Genomic DNA, 17943 nt, shown 5'->3' on the forward strand with positions numbered 1-17943 from the left:
TATGTCAAGTTTTATTATTCAATAAAAATATAATTAAATGATTTTCATCACATATCATAGTGAAATATACATGTAGGTACACATTGTAAATGAAACAAACTGACATCAACTTCAATATTTCATTTGAATCAAAATTAAACAGAACATTTCAAGTATAAAATCTTTGATTCTCATAAACATTTTAAATTCATAAATAATTACTACAGAAAGACGTGTTTGTTTGCAATACCCACTACCATCAAGACCTGAGCCTTTTTTCCCGACAAAGAATTAAATTTGGTTTAAAATTGCACTTAAAGGGAGTGTAAGCTGACAAATACAGGCAACGCCATTTACGTCTGCTTTGAGACAAATACACATTTTTGAACGTGAATCACTAATTAGCAATTCACGAAATTTGTGTACATGTGATTGGGAGAATTGCAGAAAAAGAAGACTAAGACCGAGAGAGGGCTTAACCGACATTCGACTGTTTTGACACCCTTTAAATTCCTATTGGGCCAACCGCTCATTGGTCAGAAAAAGCTCAAGAGACGTGCGCTACCTTGTATAATCGTCAACGATATTAAGATTTTAATGTCGTCATACACTAGACCACCTCACCCAGGTGGGTGTTTCATAAAGCTGATCGTAAAGTTACGCACAACTTTACGCACGACTGGAACATGATCTTAGGTCCTGACTCAATTACTTAGTCAGGGATATCACTTGGCATGAGAAAGGGTTACCAGTCGTGCGTTAAGTCATTCGTATCTTACGAACAGCTTTATGAAACACCCACCAGGACTCTAAGTCGGATTTAACTCTTTGTAAAAAAAAAAATCTTAAGAACACACAAAGCAGTAAACATGGGGCATCATCATGCTTTAAACATGATATACATGGTCTCACCATCTCTCTCTCACGTCTCTGGTCTAACCATGGACCTATTATTGTGTGATAGGTCCATGGTCTAACCAACCATTTCCATGAGCAGCAAAAAGATTTAAAAAAATACCAGAAGCTTGTGAATGTCTATGAATATTCCCCATTGTCGCTCCTGTGGTTCCTTTGTCCATCATTTTAATTCTTAGTTCTTTCAGCTTCATCACCATGATCATGTGGTGGTTTAAAGTGAAAACTCATGTGACTTCCGGTCCATTTTTTCTGTATTCCCTTCAATATCATAATCTAAGATGGGGGTTGTAATCTTCTGGCAATTTACTTTGGTTTTTCAGTTTCAGCGCCATATCGACGCTCTTGATATACAGTGAGAGGATCTCTCGCATCTCGTCCGTGTAGGGGTCAAAGCTGAGTTTCTGCCGGGTGCTCTCCCGGCGCTTGAACTTGCCGTCCGGTGAGCTCAGAGTGCAGAGTATTCGTTCCTCGTTGGGTGGTTGGCCTAAGAACTGGGACATCTTGATGAGCGAGTCGTACGGATCCTTCCTGAGGTCCTCATAATGGATGACAAGTATCTTCTTGCTGAATTGAAGGAAGTTCAGGGCTGTGTTGGTCCAGGTCCTTGACTTACCGGCCACAAAGTCAATCCATTCTGAAAAAAAAGAACACAAAGATATATTCCATCATCAATCCGTGTCTACTGTCAAAATAGGTCAAGAGCCCATCCAAGATTCCGTAAAGGGAAGGGCAAAAGAAACTGATTTCTTAAGAATGTTTTCACAATCAAAAGCAACTGAAATTGGTTATATCACATCAGAAGGAAGGAGTGTGTGACTTTCCATAAAATGAACACATAAAGTACAATTTTCTTACAAATTTTGCACACCTGAAATAAGATCGCGAGAGACATGGAATGTGAGAAAACACTCGAACCAAAACCATAGCGGTAAGAGGAAGTCAACTGAGGCTTTCAATAGTATATCATTGCTTATCCAGTGGCTTAGGTAGTGAACATCAAAATTATCAATATTTAAAAAAAATGAGAGTGTATCGACCTTTCTTTTTTAAATACATCTTTCTGATGGTCAACCTAGGCTATTTCTTGAACCATCATACAACAAAACTCTTTAAAAATATATTATCATTCATGGGCATTTCACACACAAAATAGCACGTTTTGAAGAAGAGATAATAAATTCAGGGATCGCCAATTTTATTGAGCTCTCTCGTTTTTCGTGTCAAAGCAAAAAAAAAAACAACATATCACCACGAGTTATATTTGCTTCATCAATATTATTTGACGGTCGAGGTCGAAAAAGGGGAATAAATGAATATGACCCAAGGACCATTATTTTCTCAAGGTATTTTAGTTAAATGATCCAGATGCGTCACAACATCACTATTTCCTTGCTCCACTGCCCCTATATATTCTTTTCTGTCACATAGGTGGTGACTCTTCTCTCTACAGGACCTCCTTTTTAACAACCTATCCGCAGGAAAAGCAGGCTCTTCAAATTCCTCACCCGTCCCCTGTGTGTAGTGCTTCTCGCTGGCGAACCCCGTGTGGCCACCAAACTTCCGGTTGTGTTCGGAGATGATGGCTTTGTAAGGGTTTCGGATGATCAGTATAGCGCCATCAAACGATGAGATGTGCTCTTCATCAAATCGATGTGTCTTCACGGCGATTGTGTTGCCTTTTCTCCAGTTCTCCCTCTCACCAAGGAACCCTAAGGAGGAGAAAATAATTCCACCCTCAACAAGTTCCATGAAAATAAGTAAAACAACAATAATAAAAAACAATTATGATAATACGTAATATTAGTAGATACCTGTTTAATGCCGTCTGTCAGATATGCAAGTCCAGGAGAGTTTCATCAGGCATCTTAACAGTACTTTTCGCTGACAAATTTGCTCTGAGCCAATGCAATGATTTCAGTAGATTATAAAAAGAGTCAGCAACCAATTTGTTAATGAAATTGCTCCCCAGGTGCTCCACAATTATTAGAAAATAAGATCAAATAAGAAACGCCTGATGGCGGTTATGAAAGCGTGAAGCAAACATGAGAGTATAGCATTTGTGAGGAATGAGGAAGTTATTGGATGGGAAGGAAGACAGGGGAAGAAGTGGTAATGGAGGAGAAGAAGGAGAGGGATGGAAAGTGGGAGGGAGGGAGCAGATGGAGAAACAGTGAAAGAGAAATAAAGAGAGAGGAGGGGTTGGCAATGATCTTTGGTACAGTAGACGTAAACGTAGTATTATGCACGAGGATAATAAACTTTGGGATCGAGGGAGAACGAAAAGAGACGACCATTAGGTGAAGGAGAGTGGATGAATAGCAAAAAGAGAAGGAGACAGGGAAAGAATAGGAGAGACAGTGAGAGTGGGTTGGCAAAGATCTTTGGTAGATGTAGAAGTAGTATCATATTAAATTACTTTCTAAATGCAAAAGAGCTAATCTGGTCCTTGATCATACTCTGCTATAGCAAGAATAGGTCTATACAGTGGCGGGTCACATTGTGATGGATGTATTAAAAGGTCTCAAGAGGAAAGGATAATGGTTGATGATTATATTTCAACAAACAGAATCCAGTATGGTCATCTGCTAAAAGGTAGGGGGAATTGACAGAAATCTTGGGTAGATATGAGTAGTATGATAATAATGATTCTACTTACTTATAATAGCGCTTAATACCTCTTTATCAAAATTCCCCGATAAAAATGCAGCATAACTACAGTATAGGGTTTATTGGTGAGAGAAACATTGGCGTGTGTGACAAAAGTGTTTAATGAAAAGAAAAGGTGCATGATGATATTGGTAGGCATCATCTTACACAAACCTGTGATCGATCCAATCACTGCCATCTAAGGAAAGCCATCTATGCCATAATTATTCATCTATATAGGAGACAATGCACTGTCCCTTCAATAGTTAGCTCGCGGCTTGGTCAAAACGACGTATTCACGACTGTTGTTGTATTTTGGGGAACAATTTGAACTGAACTTTAGAACAGTCGCAACTGTTACGACAGAGAACCATGCAATTGAAAATTCCAAATACAAAAATATCAATTTGTCTTGTGAAATGGAAGAAGCAGTCAGACAATCAATGGTGAATTGGTACTTAATTTGCAAGATTTGGGGAAGCTGATTGATATCAATTGATATCAATTTGTCTTGTGAAATGGAAGAAGCAGTCAGACAATATGTGGTGAATTGGTACTTAATTTGCAAGACTTGGGGAAGTTTACGATTGATTGTCATTTCTTTGCATAACACACACCTTTCCTATAGAGGTCTCCGTCGTCATAGTAGCTCCCGGTGAAGATACCCGTCGATCGCTCAACTAGATACCGAACCCAAGTGTTCCCAGATCCAGGAAAACTTGCTAAAGTTATCAGTGGAAACGTCCTCTCCTTGCCCATTACTATATTGGTACATCTTGAATCTGTGAGGTATATGAAAATGAAAAAAAAAAAAACGTTGAGGGTGTATTTTCACAACAGGAAAGTCTATACCATGATACCATGGGTCTCAATAGCATTCCAGGGGGCCGTTTCATAAAGCTGTTCGTAAGTTAAGAGCAACTTTCAGAACGACTGGTGATCCTTTATTACGCGGTAAACCATCGCCAATCTATTTATCATTACCACAAGACAGGATCATTACCACAAGACAGGATCATCAGTCGTTCGTAAAGTCGCTCTTAACTTATGAACAGCTTTATGAAACACCCACCAGGAGGGGGGGGGGGGCATGGTGCCGCCTCCCTTCTAACATGATTCTGATTTTTCTCTCTCTCTCTTTCTTTTATGTTTTATTTCTCAGAACATGGTTGCCCACACGGGAATTGCCAGATACGCTACAAATTAGTATGTCAATAGGTGTATGGAAAGAGGAATATGAAAGAGGAGAAATATTCCCACTACATAACGAAAGAAGTGACTATTAACCAAATAAAATAATTATTATTAATATTCGTCCATAATGGTATTCTTGATAGTAATAAATGAATAAAGATATAGGCCTAATTAAACTGAGTAATGAAATATATAAATTATCAATTCAAAAGATACAAACTTACTCAATCAATAAATTAATGAATTGATATAAATATTTTTAATGTATGATATATTGGGAAATAATTCATCAAATCAATAATGAAAATATAATATAAATAATGTAGGAAAATATAACAAAATATAAAAGAAATAAAAACAATGATTGACAAAAACATTTATGAATAATTATACACTATTGTTTAATTGAATGAATTAATGTTTTAGCATTTGAGATTAATGGAAAAAAAATCTCTACCTTCGACTCCTGTCTGGTAGATTGCATAGTAGTTTTTCCCGCCACAAAACACATTGGAATCGCCTGCACACGGCTCCTGACATTCGCTGGGCTCAACGGTATGGCGTAAAGTGTAATTATGAGTGAGGTAGCCGCAGTGACACTGGGAGCCGCGAAATAGTGCTGCAAGAGGCATAGACTACGGAGAGAATCAGTGAAAGAGGTTGGTCAATAGAGACAAGATAGAGAGATAGAAAAGAAACAAACAAAAAGGGAAGAAATGAGAAAATGATAACGAATAGTAAAAATATTCCGTATAGTTGTATAAACATTTATTAATTGATACAATAAATCAACGGAGATATACAACCAAGGTGACAAGATTAATGGATAGGTTGAAATATACTATTACTACTTTTTACCACAATTACTTCTTCTACTACTACTATTAGAAATACTACTACTACTACTACTACTACTACTACTACTACTACTACTACCACTACTACCACTACTACCACTACTACCACTACTACCACTACTACCACTACTACCACTACTACCACTACTACCACTACTACCACTACTACTACTACTACTACTACTACTACTACTACTACTACTACTACTACTACTACTACTACTACTACCACTACCACTACTACTACTACTACTACTACTACTACTACTACCACTACTACTACTACCACTACTACTTCTACTACCACTACTACCACCACTACTCCTACTAATTCATATACTGTGTTTCACTACATCATACCATGGAGTTATCATTAAGACTCAATTGTACTAATTAATTGAAAAAATCAAGATAATTATGATAGGATGTGTCAAGGCGCACGGGGGGGGCTGACATATGAATGACCAAAATAACAACAACAAATACTTAACTAAATTAAAACTAACCATTAACTATACAGTGTGCGCCTCTAAAATACTGTACTGTGAGAAGTGGCTGTTGGATATTTTGTGCAAATTGCCATGGTTTGTATGAGAGGGACGGAGGATGGCCGCAGCGTCAAGAACAGTTAAGCCGTGGATGTATTTGTGTGCAAAATCGTTCGAAATATCAAAAGAAATCAAATAACAAAGTCCTGGGGGGGGGGGGGTCTTCATGTTCAAAGTCAAGGGCGGAATTCTCTTCCCGAAGGTAAGGGGGACCAGGGACGGACTCAGCTCCCGCCAATAGGGGGGGGGGCGAAACAAATTTCACCCATATTCTCCCCTATCGGCCGCCCAAAGTTGATTTTTGTTCGTTTCTTTGAAGGGGTTGTCCCAGTGGCGAAATGAGCTAACAATTTTGAGGGGGCTCGATACGGCGTATCACGTAAAATTAATAAGTTGCGAGCAAGTGAAGCGAGCGAGCAAAAATATCAAAATTTTTATTACAAAAATCAAAGTTTGTGATAGATTTTGACATGACTTTTGTTAAACAATTGGCCTATATTTCACCCTTTCCTTTTCTCTTTTTTTCTTGGTCGTGAATAATAAGGGGGGAGCAAAACGCCGATGTCCCAACAGTCATTTCTTAGCTTTAATCTTAGAAAAACAACATCAAAATGTATAATAATCTCATAAGCCCTTTTAAATAGTGCAAGCGCGAAGCGCGAGCTGAATTTTTTTTGAATTTCATGTATTTAGTCCTGAAAATTGAATATTCTGGGCAACGTTTGTATACCTGAACAAGATGCACATGTTACTAAATAATTACTGCACGTGGTTCAGGCTTGATCGGAAAGGGACTTGTTAAGGACGTTTTGCATTAAGACGATACATATTTCAACTACTAAATAATGCGAGCACGAAGCGCGAGCTGAAATTCTTTTGACATTCCGACCTACAAAAAATTACATTCTAAGCACTTTTTGTAACCATTAACGGTATAGGTATAAAATCAAACAATTAATGCGAGCGCGAAGCGCGAGCGGAAAAATTGACATTTCAGACCTAAAAATGGGACACACTTTATTCATGTTTCCTAAATCATGAGAAAAGATGGGAAATCTGGTCTTTTCCTATATACATTGATAATGCGAATGCAAAGCCCGAGCAGAAAATTTTTGATATTCTGATCTGAAACCGGATTAAATGAAGATCAAGCTGCGTATCTCAATAAACATGTGTACGCGTGTTTTAGAGTTAGGCAGAATCTGGGCATTCTGAACACATTTCATTTTTTATCATGAAAATCAATAATGTGAGCGCGAAGCGTGAGCGGAAAATACTTGCTATTCCAATATGAAAAGGGTGAATCTAAGCACTATCTAAAGCACTGTGTAGGGAAATTGTGAAGTGGAAATGGATAGCACTTAATAAATGATGCGAGTGCGAAGCGCCAGCTAATTTTTTTTTTTTTTTTTAAATGAGACCTGGACATTCTAGGCCTAAGAACATTTTGTCATCATATGAAAATGATGACTATCCCCCTATTCCTCTTCCTAAGCGCGATATAAAACTTGTCGATATTTCTCTCTAAAAAGGGAAAATTATGTTATTAAGAATTCATTAAAATTTTATCAATCGTATTTCTTAATGTTATAAGCCTAATGAGTGAGTGAAATTTGTTGACAAAGAGGCCTGAAAACTGGATATTTTAAGCACTCTTGCAATCATGAATAGGACTTATGAGTTGATATATTTTCAACAATAATGCTAACGCAAATCGCGAGACGAAACTTTTGATAAACTGTCATAAAAGGAGATTTTAAGTAATTTGTTATAGAATTAATATATAAAGAATCTTATGGAATAAACCAAGACAATATGTAGGCATACTTGGCAAATCAAATAATGCGAGCGCACAGCGCAAAAAGCTGCAAATGACATTCACACAATAAAGCGGACATTTTACAGAGCACTTAATAATCAATTTGTAAATCAAACAAGATAATGAAAGCTCGATGTCCGAGCTGAAATATGCATTGTATATTTTAAAACTTGATATTTTAAGCAACATATTAGCCTATTGATCAAGATATGTATTTCATTGAACAGGCTATGCGAGCGCGAAGCGCGAGCGAAATCAAATATAGTGACATGAAATATATTTTCAAATCATTTTTCAAGTCTTCCCCTGACCTTATTTTATTCACTCTTCTCCCTCCTCTTATATTTCCTCTTCTTTTTTCTTTCTTCCCACTTTTTCCATTTTTTATTGCTCCGCCAATAGGAGGGGGGCAAAAAAGGTAATCTCCTCCAAAATATATATATTATTTCGATTTTAATGATGTATTTCTTTCCATCATAAAAGACCAAAATTATTAGGGGGCAATCGATATTGTGTCCCCCTACTATTTTGGGTATGGGGGACGCGTCCTCCCTGCCCCCCTGGGATTTCCAGTTATAGTGTTACATACTACCATGACTACTGTTAGATAAGAGATTATCACTGAAATGTCATGCCAGGCAAATTCTAAACCGTTCACTTGAAATTGCGATAATTGCAGCGTGGGTAGCATTTGGAACTCAATAAGCGAAATTAAACATTCAAGGCTCGATGAGTAGATGAGAATCAAACCTTGTAGCGATCGACCCAGATTCAATGTACTGAAGTTGGCTCATTATATCCAACTCAAAGGGCCCAAAGGCATGATAGGGCTTTAGCCCTTCATAATTTATTGGTCATAATATTCCTAACAATGACCCTAATTCATTCGACTTTTTCTGATTTAATCTGTATAGTAAAATTTGAAAAAAGCAAAAAAAATGATCCGATTCTTGGAAACAATTCCCTTTTGGTTATTTCTCTATGATTATAACCAAGGAGACCGACAACCTTATATGTTAATTGATCCTTTAGATACTTAATAATATGTTGTAGGTTCAGCGGCGTAATATCGGGGGAGGCATGGGGGCACGTGCCCCCCCCCCCCCCGTCGGCTGGGGAAAAACGGGGAAAAGAAAAAAAACAGGGAGAAAGGAAGAGAAACGAAGCGGGGAAGAAGAAATCATTGTTCATTATAATTTCAATTAAAATTATGTAATGTTATATTACATAAGACACATTTTTTTCATAACTTTATGAAAAATAATTTGCCCAGGGCTTATATCATTGTTCCCGGTGCTCGAATTGTCTGTTTTAGGAGATATATAATCCTGTTGTACTAAACCCTCCCGTTTTCAAGTCAATATACACCAAATATATTTCCTCGCACATTCTTGTTATTATTGTTTTATGTAGTGACATATGCTTCTTTTTCATGACTACTTAAATTGATTGCCCCATTTTAAGGTCTTAATATAAAACATTCCCTGTCCGTGCTTACGTTCGCATTAGTGGATTGGTGATTATGTCTGCTATTCATGAATTCCTAAATTTAGTCCTTAAAATGTCCCTTTATCTAATCTGAATATCACAAATTTTCAGCTCGCACTTCGCGCTCGCATCTTTCGGTTAGTGAAATACGTATGGTCTTCGTGAATTCCTACAAACAAGCCATAGAATGCGCCTCTTCAGGTCTGAATTTCCTAAATTTTCAGCTCGCGCTTCGCGCTCGCAATATTTGATTAGTGAGATGTGTATAATAATGATTAAAATGACTACAAAAAGTGCTTCATGTGTTTAGATGTAATTCTAACGAAATCGGCAAGCGCTTGGCACTCGCATTAAATGATTATGGTGAGAAATGTTTACTCTTAATGGATTCCTAAAATATAGTCCTTAAAATGTGCGTGTTTGGGGTCAATATATATGAAAATTTCAGCTCGCGCTCGCATTGTTTGTTTAGCGAGACAGGTATACGTATCATGATTAAAAAGATTGCTTATAATGTCCTCTTTTAGGTCTGAATATAAAAAAAATTCAATACGTGTCAAACATATCCGTTTAATGGCACTGTCCTTAAAATGTCTCTAATAGGTCAGTATACCTAGCAACTTAGCGCGCTAAGTGACTAAGAAATGTTGCTGGTGCCCCCCCCCCCCCTCCCAATGCCGTAACCCAAGGTACGCCACTGTGTAGGTTGACGAGAATGATGCGGTATTCAGCGAAATGGCAATCTGTAATATTGATATCATGATGAATTCTGCACTCTATGAAAAAAAAGGTTTACCCAATATTGGGTAAAAATGGGAACATGCATGTTGGTTGGGTAAAAAGATATCCAATAATTTGTAAATTTCACGTAATGTTGCGTTGAAATAGCCAAATATGGGGTAAGAAATATCCAGCAATCATGCATGTTTCCCTTTCTATCCAATATTGGGTCAATTTTTACTTAGTGCTTTTAGAGTGTGTGGATTGCTATAAAAATTGGTTCAAAATTAACTTGTATACTGATTCATCTGGGATAAAATAATCAAGTTATTACTCGAGCGTTTAGAATGGGTCAGTTTTATTGGGGGTAGATGTAGGTAGATAGCTGTAACTTATTCAAATTAGCCCACAGTATTCCGCATTATGGTTCAGAAACGAAAGTGACAGAATAGACTATATTCTGAAATTGATGTACAATCGCAAATAAAAATAAAAATGAATAAAGGGGTAAATGGCGGAAATATTAAACCTTAAAACATTGTAACTCCCCGAATATGAGAAGCTGTGTTTATTATGTCAAGATGAGATGCACAAATCTAAACTTGAAGTCGAGGATGTTAACAGTGTGAAGATTTTGAATTGTTGCCGCACGGTTGGCACACTATAAGATACGACAGGTAACACTGTGTTCCTTCCAGCAGCCTCTTTACGTTGGAACCTTCCTTTATTACGTAACAACACTTTTCTCTTCGCTTGCTAAAAAAAAATCAGAAGAAATCGACCAACTTCCTTCGCCCTCCCACTTTTACGGATTCCCGTATCCGTTTCTGATGTTAATGATCATGATCATCTCATCATCATCAATTTGATTAAAATATATAAATACTTACTTGTTTCTCACAGACCGATATACAAATCGAAGTTGTCATTTTATCGCTCTCATCCATGTATTTCGTAAAAGAAGAATAATCGGCCGGTCGTTCTGCGCAGCATCTATAACCATCGCGAAAACCCTTCATTGGACCTTCCTCTGCGAATGAAAGAAAAAAAAGAGTTGTCATGAAAATAGATATGTTCACTTAGAAGAATAAATTTGTTAAGTGTACAGTGAATATCGAAAATAAAAAGAAGAAAAATTATCACCGTCCTGTGTCCCGAAATGCCGGAATCTAGGTTAAGGACCTTTCATTACATTTTGAAGCACATAACCCGGCTCCACACACCCGCTCTTTTGTTGAATGCCATTCTGTGTCAAATTAGAAGAAAATAAATAATAAAGAAGAACTCCACATAAATTTCATAAATTTATTGTTGAACAAAAATTAAGAACTAAGACTCTTTGTGCAAAGTGCATTTTGGTAGTCATTGTTTTCTCAAAGCAGGCAAAATCTAGAACATTGATAATTTAAAAAAAAGAATAAATTTACTATGCTTACTCGCTCCACTCGCTCGTAAACTTTAAGAAGTACCCGAATGTTTAAAAAAAATGCTTCCTCAAAAATTGTGCATCATCATGTTATTGACTCATCATCTTATTTGACACATATTGCAATCGAGATAGGTGCAGTTGATAAACAATTTCGAGAGTGCAATTTCAGATTCCAGTATTATTCGTATTCAGAAACGAAATCTGCTAAAATTATACTGCGTCGGTTATAATTTGGCGTGGCCTGATTTCAGAGGCCCACATGAGGCATGTCGGAAAGGAGCTAAATTACTCTTAACAAATTTCATGGGACAGATTAAGGAAACGGGCAATATATAGAGAGTAATTTCACAGTCTAAAACATCCTGGCAAACGTCCCGAGCTCCAACATCAAAACTGCTTCTTAATTCATATAGGCTATAGACATAAATTGAATACGCTGCATGGTCGCCATTTTACCCCCCCCCCCTCCCCAATGTTGCTGTCAAATTACTTAGACCTAGAATATCGTTTGCTAAACCACAATCCGTGTATATCTACGTTGGTTTACGCCCATCATGCCCATATTTCCTATGAATATTGAATTAAACCTATCAACGAAAGTGCGGTTTCGAGATTATGATTGAAAAATCTAATCTAATTCGGCGGAGGGATGGTCTTTAAATTCTTATACACTCTAAAAAAATATTGGGTAAAAGTACTCCATGAGGGTAATTATGTGTAGCGTTGTCCATCTTTTGGTGAACGTATTCTAGTCTATTCATTTTAAACCAATGTAGATTTCTAGAGAATAGAAATATTGCAGATTTCAAATCATTTCCTATATCATTTCCTATATTTTAACATTTTTATTTTTTTAAACGAAATGAAACAGCCCCTTTTCTCAATTTTCTTAATATCTACCTCCAGAAAACGTGGAAAACTTACGATTTGGGACATCTTTAAATTGATGTCTTTCTTCAAATGTGTTTACTTTAAGTATGTTCAACGTTGTCTGAATAAATCAATTTCCCATTCGAAACTTGGCAGAGTTAAAAGAACAGGAAGGGAAGGTCTGTGTAAAAAAGACAGAAGTATGTTCTACTATTAAACTTGCCAGCACATTTGTTTCTAATGACTACCTCCCCATGCCTGTCGTTTAAAAGGACAGAGCTCCCCTTGCGAATAACATTCAGTATGATTGAATATCATATCATTATTTTTTGTCAGGAAACGGCTTTCAACTATCGACATGATCGATAGAATATTTGATGATATCCCAGCGTTTAACCAAAAGTATGCCTTATCTGTGTGCGCTGTTGTTTTTCTTTTACAACTCACTGTTTAATCATTAGTTTTGGCAAGCCCTTATCAAACTTGTGTGGCATAATACACCTTAGAATATTACTTTCAACGATGTTTTTATAACGCAATGTTATAAAACCACGAATTCCATAACATTTAGACGATATGGAGGATGAGTTTCATCACCCACATTGCCATACCATGAATGTGTGATGGACATGATGGTCGAGTGTTATGGTCCCGTGTGAAAGATCACATGACCATGGGTGTTGGTGTCACCTGACGAGTTTCAATATTCCAATGGGGAAAATGGATTCGTAATGAAATGAGGTGAGCCTTTTTAAAATTCTTTATACAGTATGCAGTGTTTTTCATTTTAATGAATATCACAATATGAGGGGGGGGGGTTCGAACACGAAGTAGCGTTAGACGACAACTAAGGGGTGTCGGGTAGACATATTATCGTCACCACCACTGCCGCAGCCACCATCTCCTCATCTCCTCCTTCATCGCTATTCATCAACGATAATCATCATCATCACTACCACTAATCAATTCCTACCTTCTCGAGAAACCCCCTCCCCCTGCAATCCCCAGTGTAAATTGTAATAATTGCTTCCCTCAGACTATCTCCCAGATATACCTCAGTCACACTCCTAACCATTTCCATAATCAACTTATCTTTGCCATTATTGCGATCGATAGTGCTCCTTCAGAGCTAAAAGTATAACAGGGGTGTGCATTAATGCAAGGTAAAGAACCTTCCAGTGGACGGATGGGCGATGCGCAACATGGGACTAACTATATCCAAGAAAATACCATCTTAAGTCAATACCCCTATCTCTTCGAAGCAATACAACTCTCTGCATCATCTTATTAAGATGTTCGGCTGTTTACGACGTGGGCTTACGATATGAATAAAAAACTAATTTCAGTAAGACAGCGAAGTAGATTTCATCAAAGTTAATCTAGGATTAAATGAAATAAGGTCTCTCCGACTTCATATTGCAAGCTGGTTAAGTATAATTAATGCTTTCAAAATGAGGGAGTGTGTGTGGGGTAGCCAGACTAGATTATTATCCCGATGTGAAGACATCAAAGTGCCCACTCTTTGGCAAGATAACGACTTCAGCATCAAGATATATCTACTGCTTCAGGCTGTGGCGTTCCACAGGATCGCATGAATGTTTCATTAAAGAACTTCAGCCTACATTATGTGGTCTTGGCAAAAGAACAATGAGTTTTTTTAAGGATTGCATTTTATTGTTCTTCTTATGCATCATGGACATAAAGCTGACGGACTACAGATTCATTTTCCATTGTCTTAGACTCTACCATGTTTGTCAAAATGATATTGGATTAAATGGGAACGTGCATATTGTGTAAATAATGCCAACCAATCAGTAAGTGTCACACAATTTTTGTCAAAATTAAAATTAACACAAGACACATTTCATCCCCACACACAATAAAGAAACCATGTTTAATTATCACCAAATATTGGGTACATTTTTCCTCAGTCTTTGGTTTTTAGTATAAACATTGTGTTGTCCAAATCTCATAAACTTTTATCAGAAAATCGCTCGCTGAAGTCATGTATACAATAATGGGTAATGAAACGTAAGGCTTTAATTTGTTTCGGGAGATCTTTAGGTAAAGAGATGCCGTCGCCTGAAATTTACACACACTAAAATGAAGAACACCAATATATCTTCTTTCAGCAAAAGTCACCGTGGATGACGTTGAATCAAATAACACGAAAAGCAATTCAAATTGACAACATCACGGTGCACACGATGTTATTTAACATTGGGGTGGAAGCAGAGGGGTAATCTGCCCCCGTGATTTTTTTCAAAGAAAACGAAACACACAATGAAGGAGAAAAAAGTTAAAAAGGGATTCTGGGACTATTGATGTATTTGATACTCCTATCCTTTCACTGTCAAAAAAAACAAAAAACAAATGGCATCGACAATATTCCCATCCTTATCAAAGTGGTATAGCACTGCCACTGTTCATGAGCAAGTACTTTCAAGGGTTTGGAATCATGTTACATGACTTCAATATCATGCAAGGAGAATGGAGTAATAATATCGTGCATTCCACACTCCCAGTACGCCATTATACATCCCAAGTCGCAATTAACTGCAGGGTCTGATGGTAGGGAAAGGATCCACTACATGGCTTCTCTCAAAATAAGACGTCAAGTAATAGAGAGAGAGGGGGGAGGTGAGAAAGACGGGGAGAGAAGAAAGAAATGAAGGAATAATACAGTAGTGTGGGTAGGGAGAGGGGGTATAGTCGACCTTTTAAGTAGATGGTGTTCATTGGTCTCTCATTATTGCCTTCCTGAAGAATGAGAGTTTAGATTCGTTGCACGAACAGCTCTTGATAAAAGGAGAGGCCACTTGCGATGACAAGGAGAATGGAATACCACATAAGATAGTTTTCGACATGGTGCTCCTTTCTCGCGTGAAAAATAATCCGGATTTTAGAACAAAAATATATCAAATGTCAAGCGATGTCTGGAACATCATTACCTTGAAATAGAAGTACGATATTGTCTTTAGCAAGGTGTGAAAAAAGTGTGAAAGCTTTTTTAATGATTAATGATATCGAGTGACGAAAAAAGGGCATTCCCTCTCTTTGATGTTGGCATGGTTAGTATAAAATGTGTTTCAAAATGTGGCCTTGTGCCGGAATCGACACGCATTATTAATCCACGAAAATCCATTAAATTAATGACATATTACAATTATAGTTGGGTACTTCTGAAATATTAATGTTTCAAATTAAGCTAAGTTGTTTACAGGTGCGTGAAGGAACTTTGACTTGATAAATTTATGAAAGGATTGTATTTATGAATCAAGAGTATGGAAATTGTTATCTGCATGTGAATAAAGCACAATAGGTTAACGAACCAATTCAAGAACGGTAAGCTTTCACTATCAAAATAAAAGGAGAAGGAATTGTTGACTGCTAGCTTTTTATCATACTCGATCGTGCTTATGGATTTGAGTTCCAGTGCTCAAGTCGATTTCACAACTTTCTCAGTCTTTTATCCTCCTCCTCTTCCTCCCTATCATGATAAAAACCTCTTCTAAAAGAGTTCGCCGTTTTAATTTGACAGATATCTTATTCAAGTTTTGTGAATCTTATTTTATCATATGATATTGAATTATCACGTCCTCTTCACGGCTTCAACCATATTATGGATTGGAGAGTGTTTGACCATGAAACATTACGAATGAATGGACGGGCATGATATTTGGATCGTACAAGTTCAAGGAAAATCAAATGACTTATCTTCGAATGCTAATGATCGTACATGACATCTATTTGTATGTTTGAATTACCATGGACAAGGGGGAGAACACATTATGCACAATTGACTCGTGTGACTAGATAGACCATTTCACACATGACATCAGATACTCCTGAATCACTGTGAAAGGATTCATGCTTGCAGATAAGATACTATAAGAATTGAACTTTCTTTAGGGTTTAACTACAAAATCAAGGTCATTGCGGTGCCGGGAAATTTGAAAAGCAAACAAAAAATATATAAATAAAGTGAAATAAAGATGAATTTAAAAATGTTTCACTAAAAAATGAAGGTCATTTCGGTGCCGAGAAATATGAAAAGCAAATACAAAAATAGAATAAAAAATAACTAAATAAAAAAGTTTCACTAAAAAAAGGAAGGTCATCTCTGTACAGAGAAATTTGAAAAGCAAAAAAAAAAAAAAAAAAGAAGGGGGGGGGGGTTACTACAAAATGAAGGTCATTTTGAACCTGATAAATATGGAAAAATTGATTACACTACAAAAAGAAGGTAATTTAGTTACATTTCTTTAATTTGTCACACCGGGTGCTGCCTTTGGAAAATCTTAAGGGTGCTTCTGCATCCCGCTTCCCATCAGGACCATTAATACGAAGCTTCGCAAAACAAAAACTTAAAAAAAGTAAGTCTGTTATTCTTTGATCGTGGGCTCTCTCTTAACCCTTGTTGTTATGTTTCTCTCATTTTCTGTTTAAATTAAAACCGAGTCCATGTGAGGGTGCCAATATAATTCTGTAGCAATTAATTACGTGGTTATAAGATGAAAAAGTTCGAGATAATATGGTATTAGGCCAAGAATGGACCTTCCAGCTCTTACTTTGTCCATTGAACGCGACAATTCACCTGGACCAGGGAGTTTCTACTCCAAACTCCCTGCCTATCATGACAGACTACATGTGAACGCCTCTTTGATGGAAAGCGTATCTGAGCAAACGATCAGGGATTTGAGATGAGTTTCAACTTATTCTCTGTGATGCCAATCGCATTTGGAGATGGACTGCTTCGAATCAAAATGGTATTCCCACCTGGTTTGTGTCTGTCTGTACTACAGGTTAGGATGCGTTCATCTTTCTGAATAATAATGAGCATCACCCATCCATTATAATGGTATACAGCCGTAAACAAGACATGCTCGGTATGGTGATATTAAGAATTAAACACGGAAAACAAAAAAGTTCACTATTCAATATGACGGTAGGGGTTTACGCGCCATCATGTTTGGAGAAAGAACTATGTGTGTGATTCAAAAGACAAAAATACACACTTAATTCCACGTAAAAGGTATAAAAATAAAAAACAAACACAAATTTTACACAACTTGGCTCACTAGCTGAAATGGAGTTAAAACAAATAATTATAAAATTCAATAATATTCAACATTTAAGCAAGCTGATATTAGATGTTGAGCACTGCTGGTTAAAATCTGATTTTTTTTTAACTTTGAACATTACCTGAAAATGGGGTAACATTCTGTATAACGAGTTTTTACTGTACAGGCCTATAAAGAGAGAATCCTTCGGTAAAACGATTTATATAACGTAATCATGCTCAAATTATGTATCTAATATTCTCTCTACGCTACATGTGGTTACAGTAAATCGATTTACAAGAATCTACTTTACAACCCCACCCCTGAACACACTCGTCTTTCCTTCGACTCGTGCATGACGCCACATCTAACCCATCTCCTCCTTACAAATAACGTCCATTGAATAATCAAT

General features: G+C 37.0%; 1 protein-coding gene across 2 annotated transcripts in view; it reads right to left on the minus strand.

Moving 5' to 3' along the window:
* Positions 1-954: 954 nt before the first annotated feature.
* The window catches only part of LOC121408165 (WSC domain-containing protein 2-like), a 73892-nt gene continuing 56903 nt past the window's right edge, over positions 955-17943 (minus strand). For both annotated transcript variants that reach the window (XM_041599515.1, XM_041599516.1), the window contains exons 4-8: positions 11060-11199; positions 5195-5372; positions 4161-4325; positions 2403-2606; positions 955-1531 (exon numbers count right to left, since the gene is read on the minus strand). In XM_041599515.1, coding sequence (XP_041455449.1) covers positions 1164-1531; positions 2403-2606; positions 4161-4325; positions 5195-5372; positions 11060-11199 — 1055 coding nt within the window. In that variant the 3' untranslated portion in view covers positions 955-1163. The remainder of the gene's footprint in view (positions 1532-2402; positions 2607-4160; positions 4326-5194; positions 5373-11059; positions 11200-17943) is intronic.

Source organism: Lytechinus variegatus, chromosome 2 (genome assembly GCF_018143015.1).
Source record: "Lytechinus variegatus isolate NC3 chromosome 2, Lvar_3.0, whole genome shotgun sequence".
Lineage (NCBI taxonomy): Eukaryota > Metazoa > Echinodermata > Echinoidea > Temnopleuroida > Toxopneustidae > Lytechinus > Lytechinus variegatus.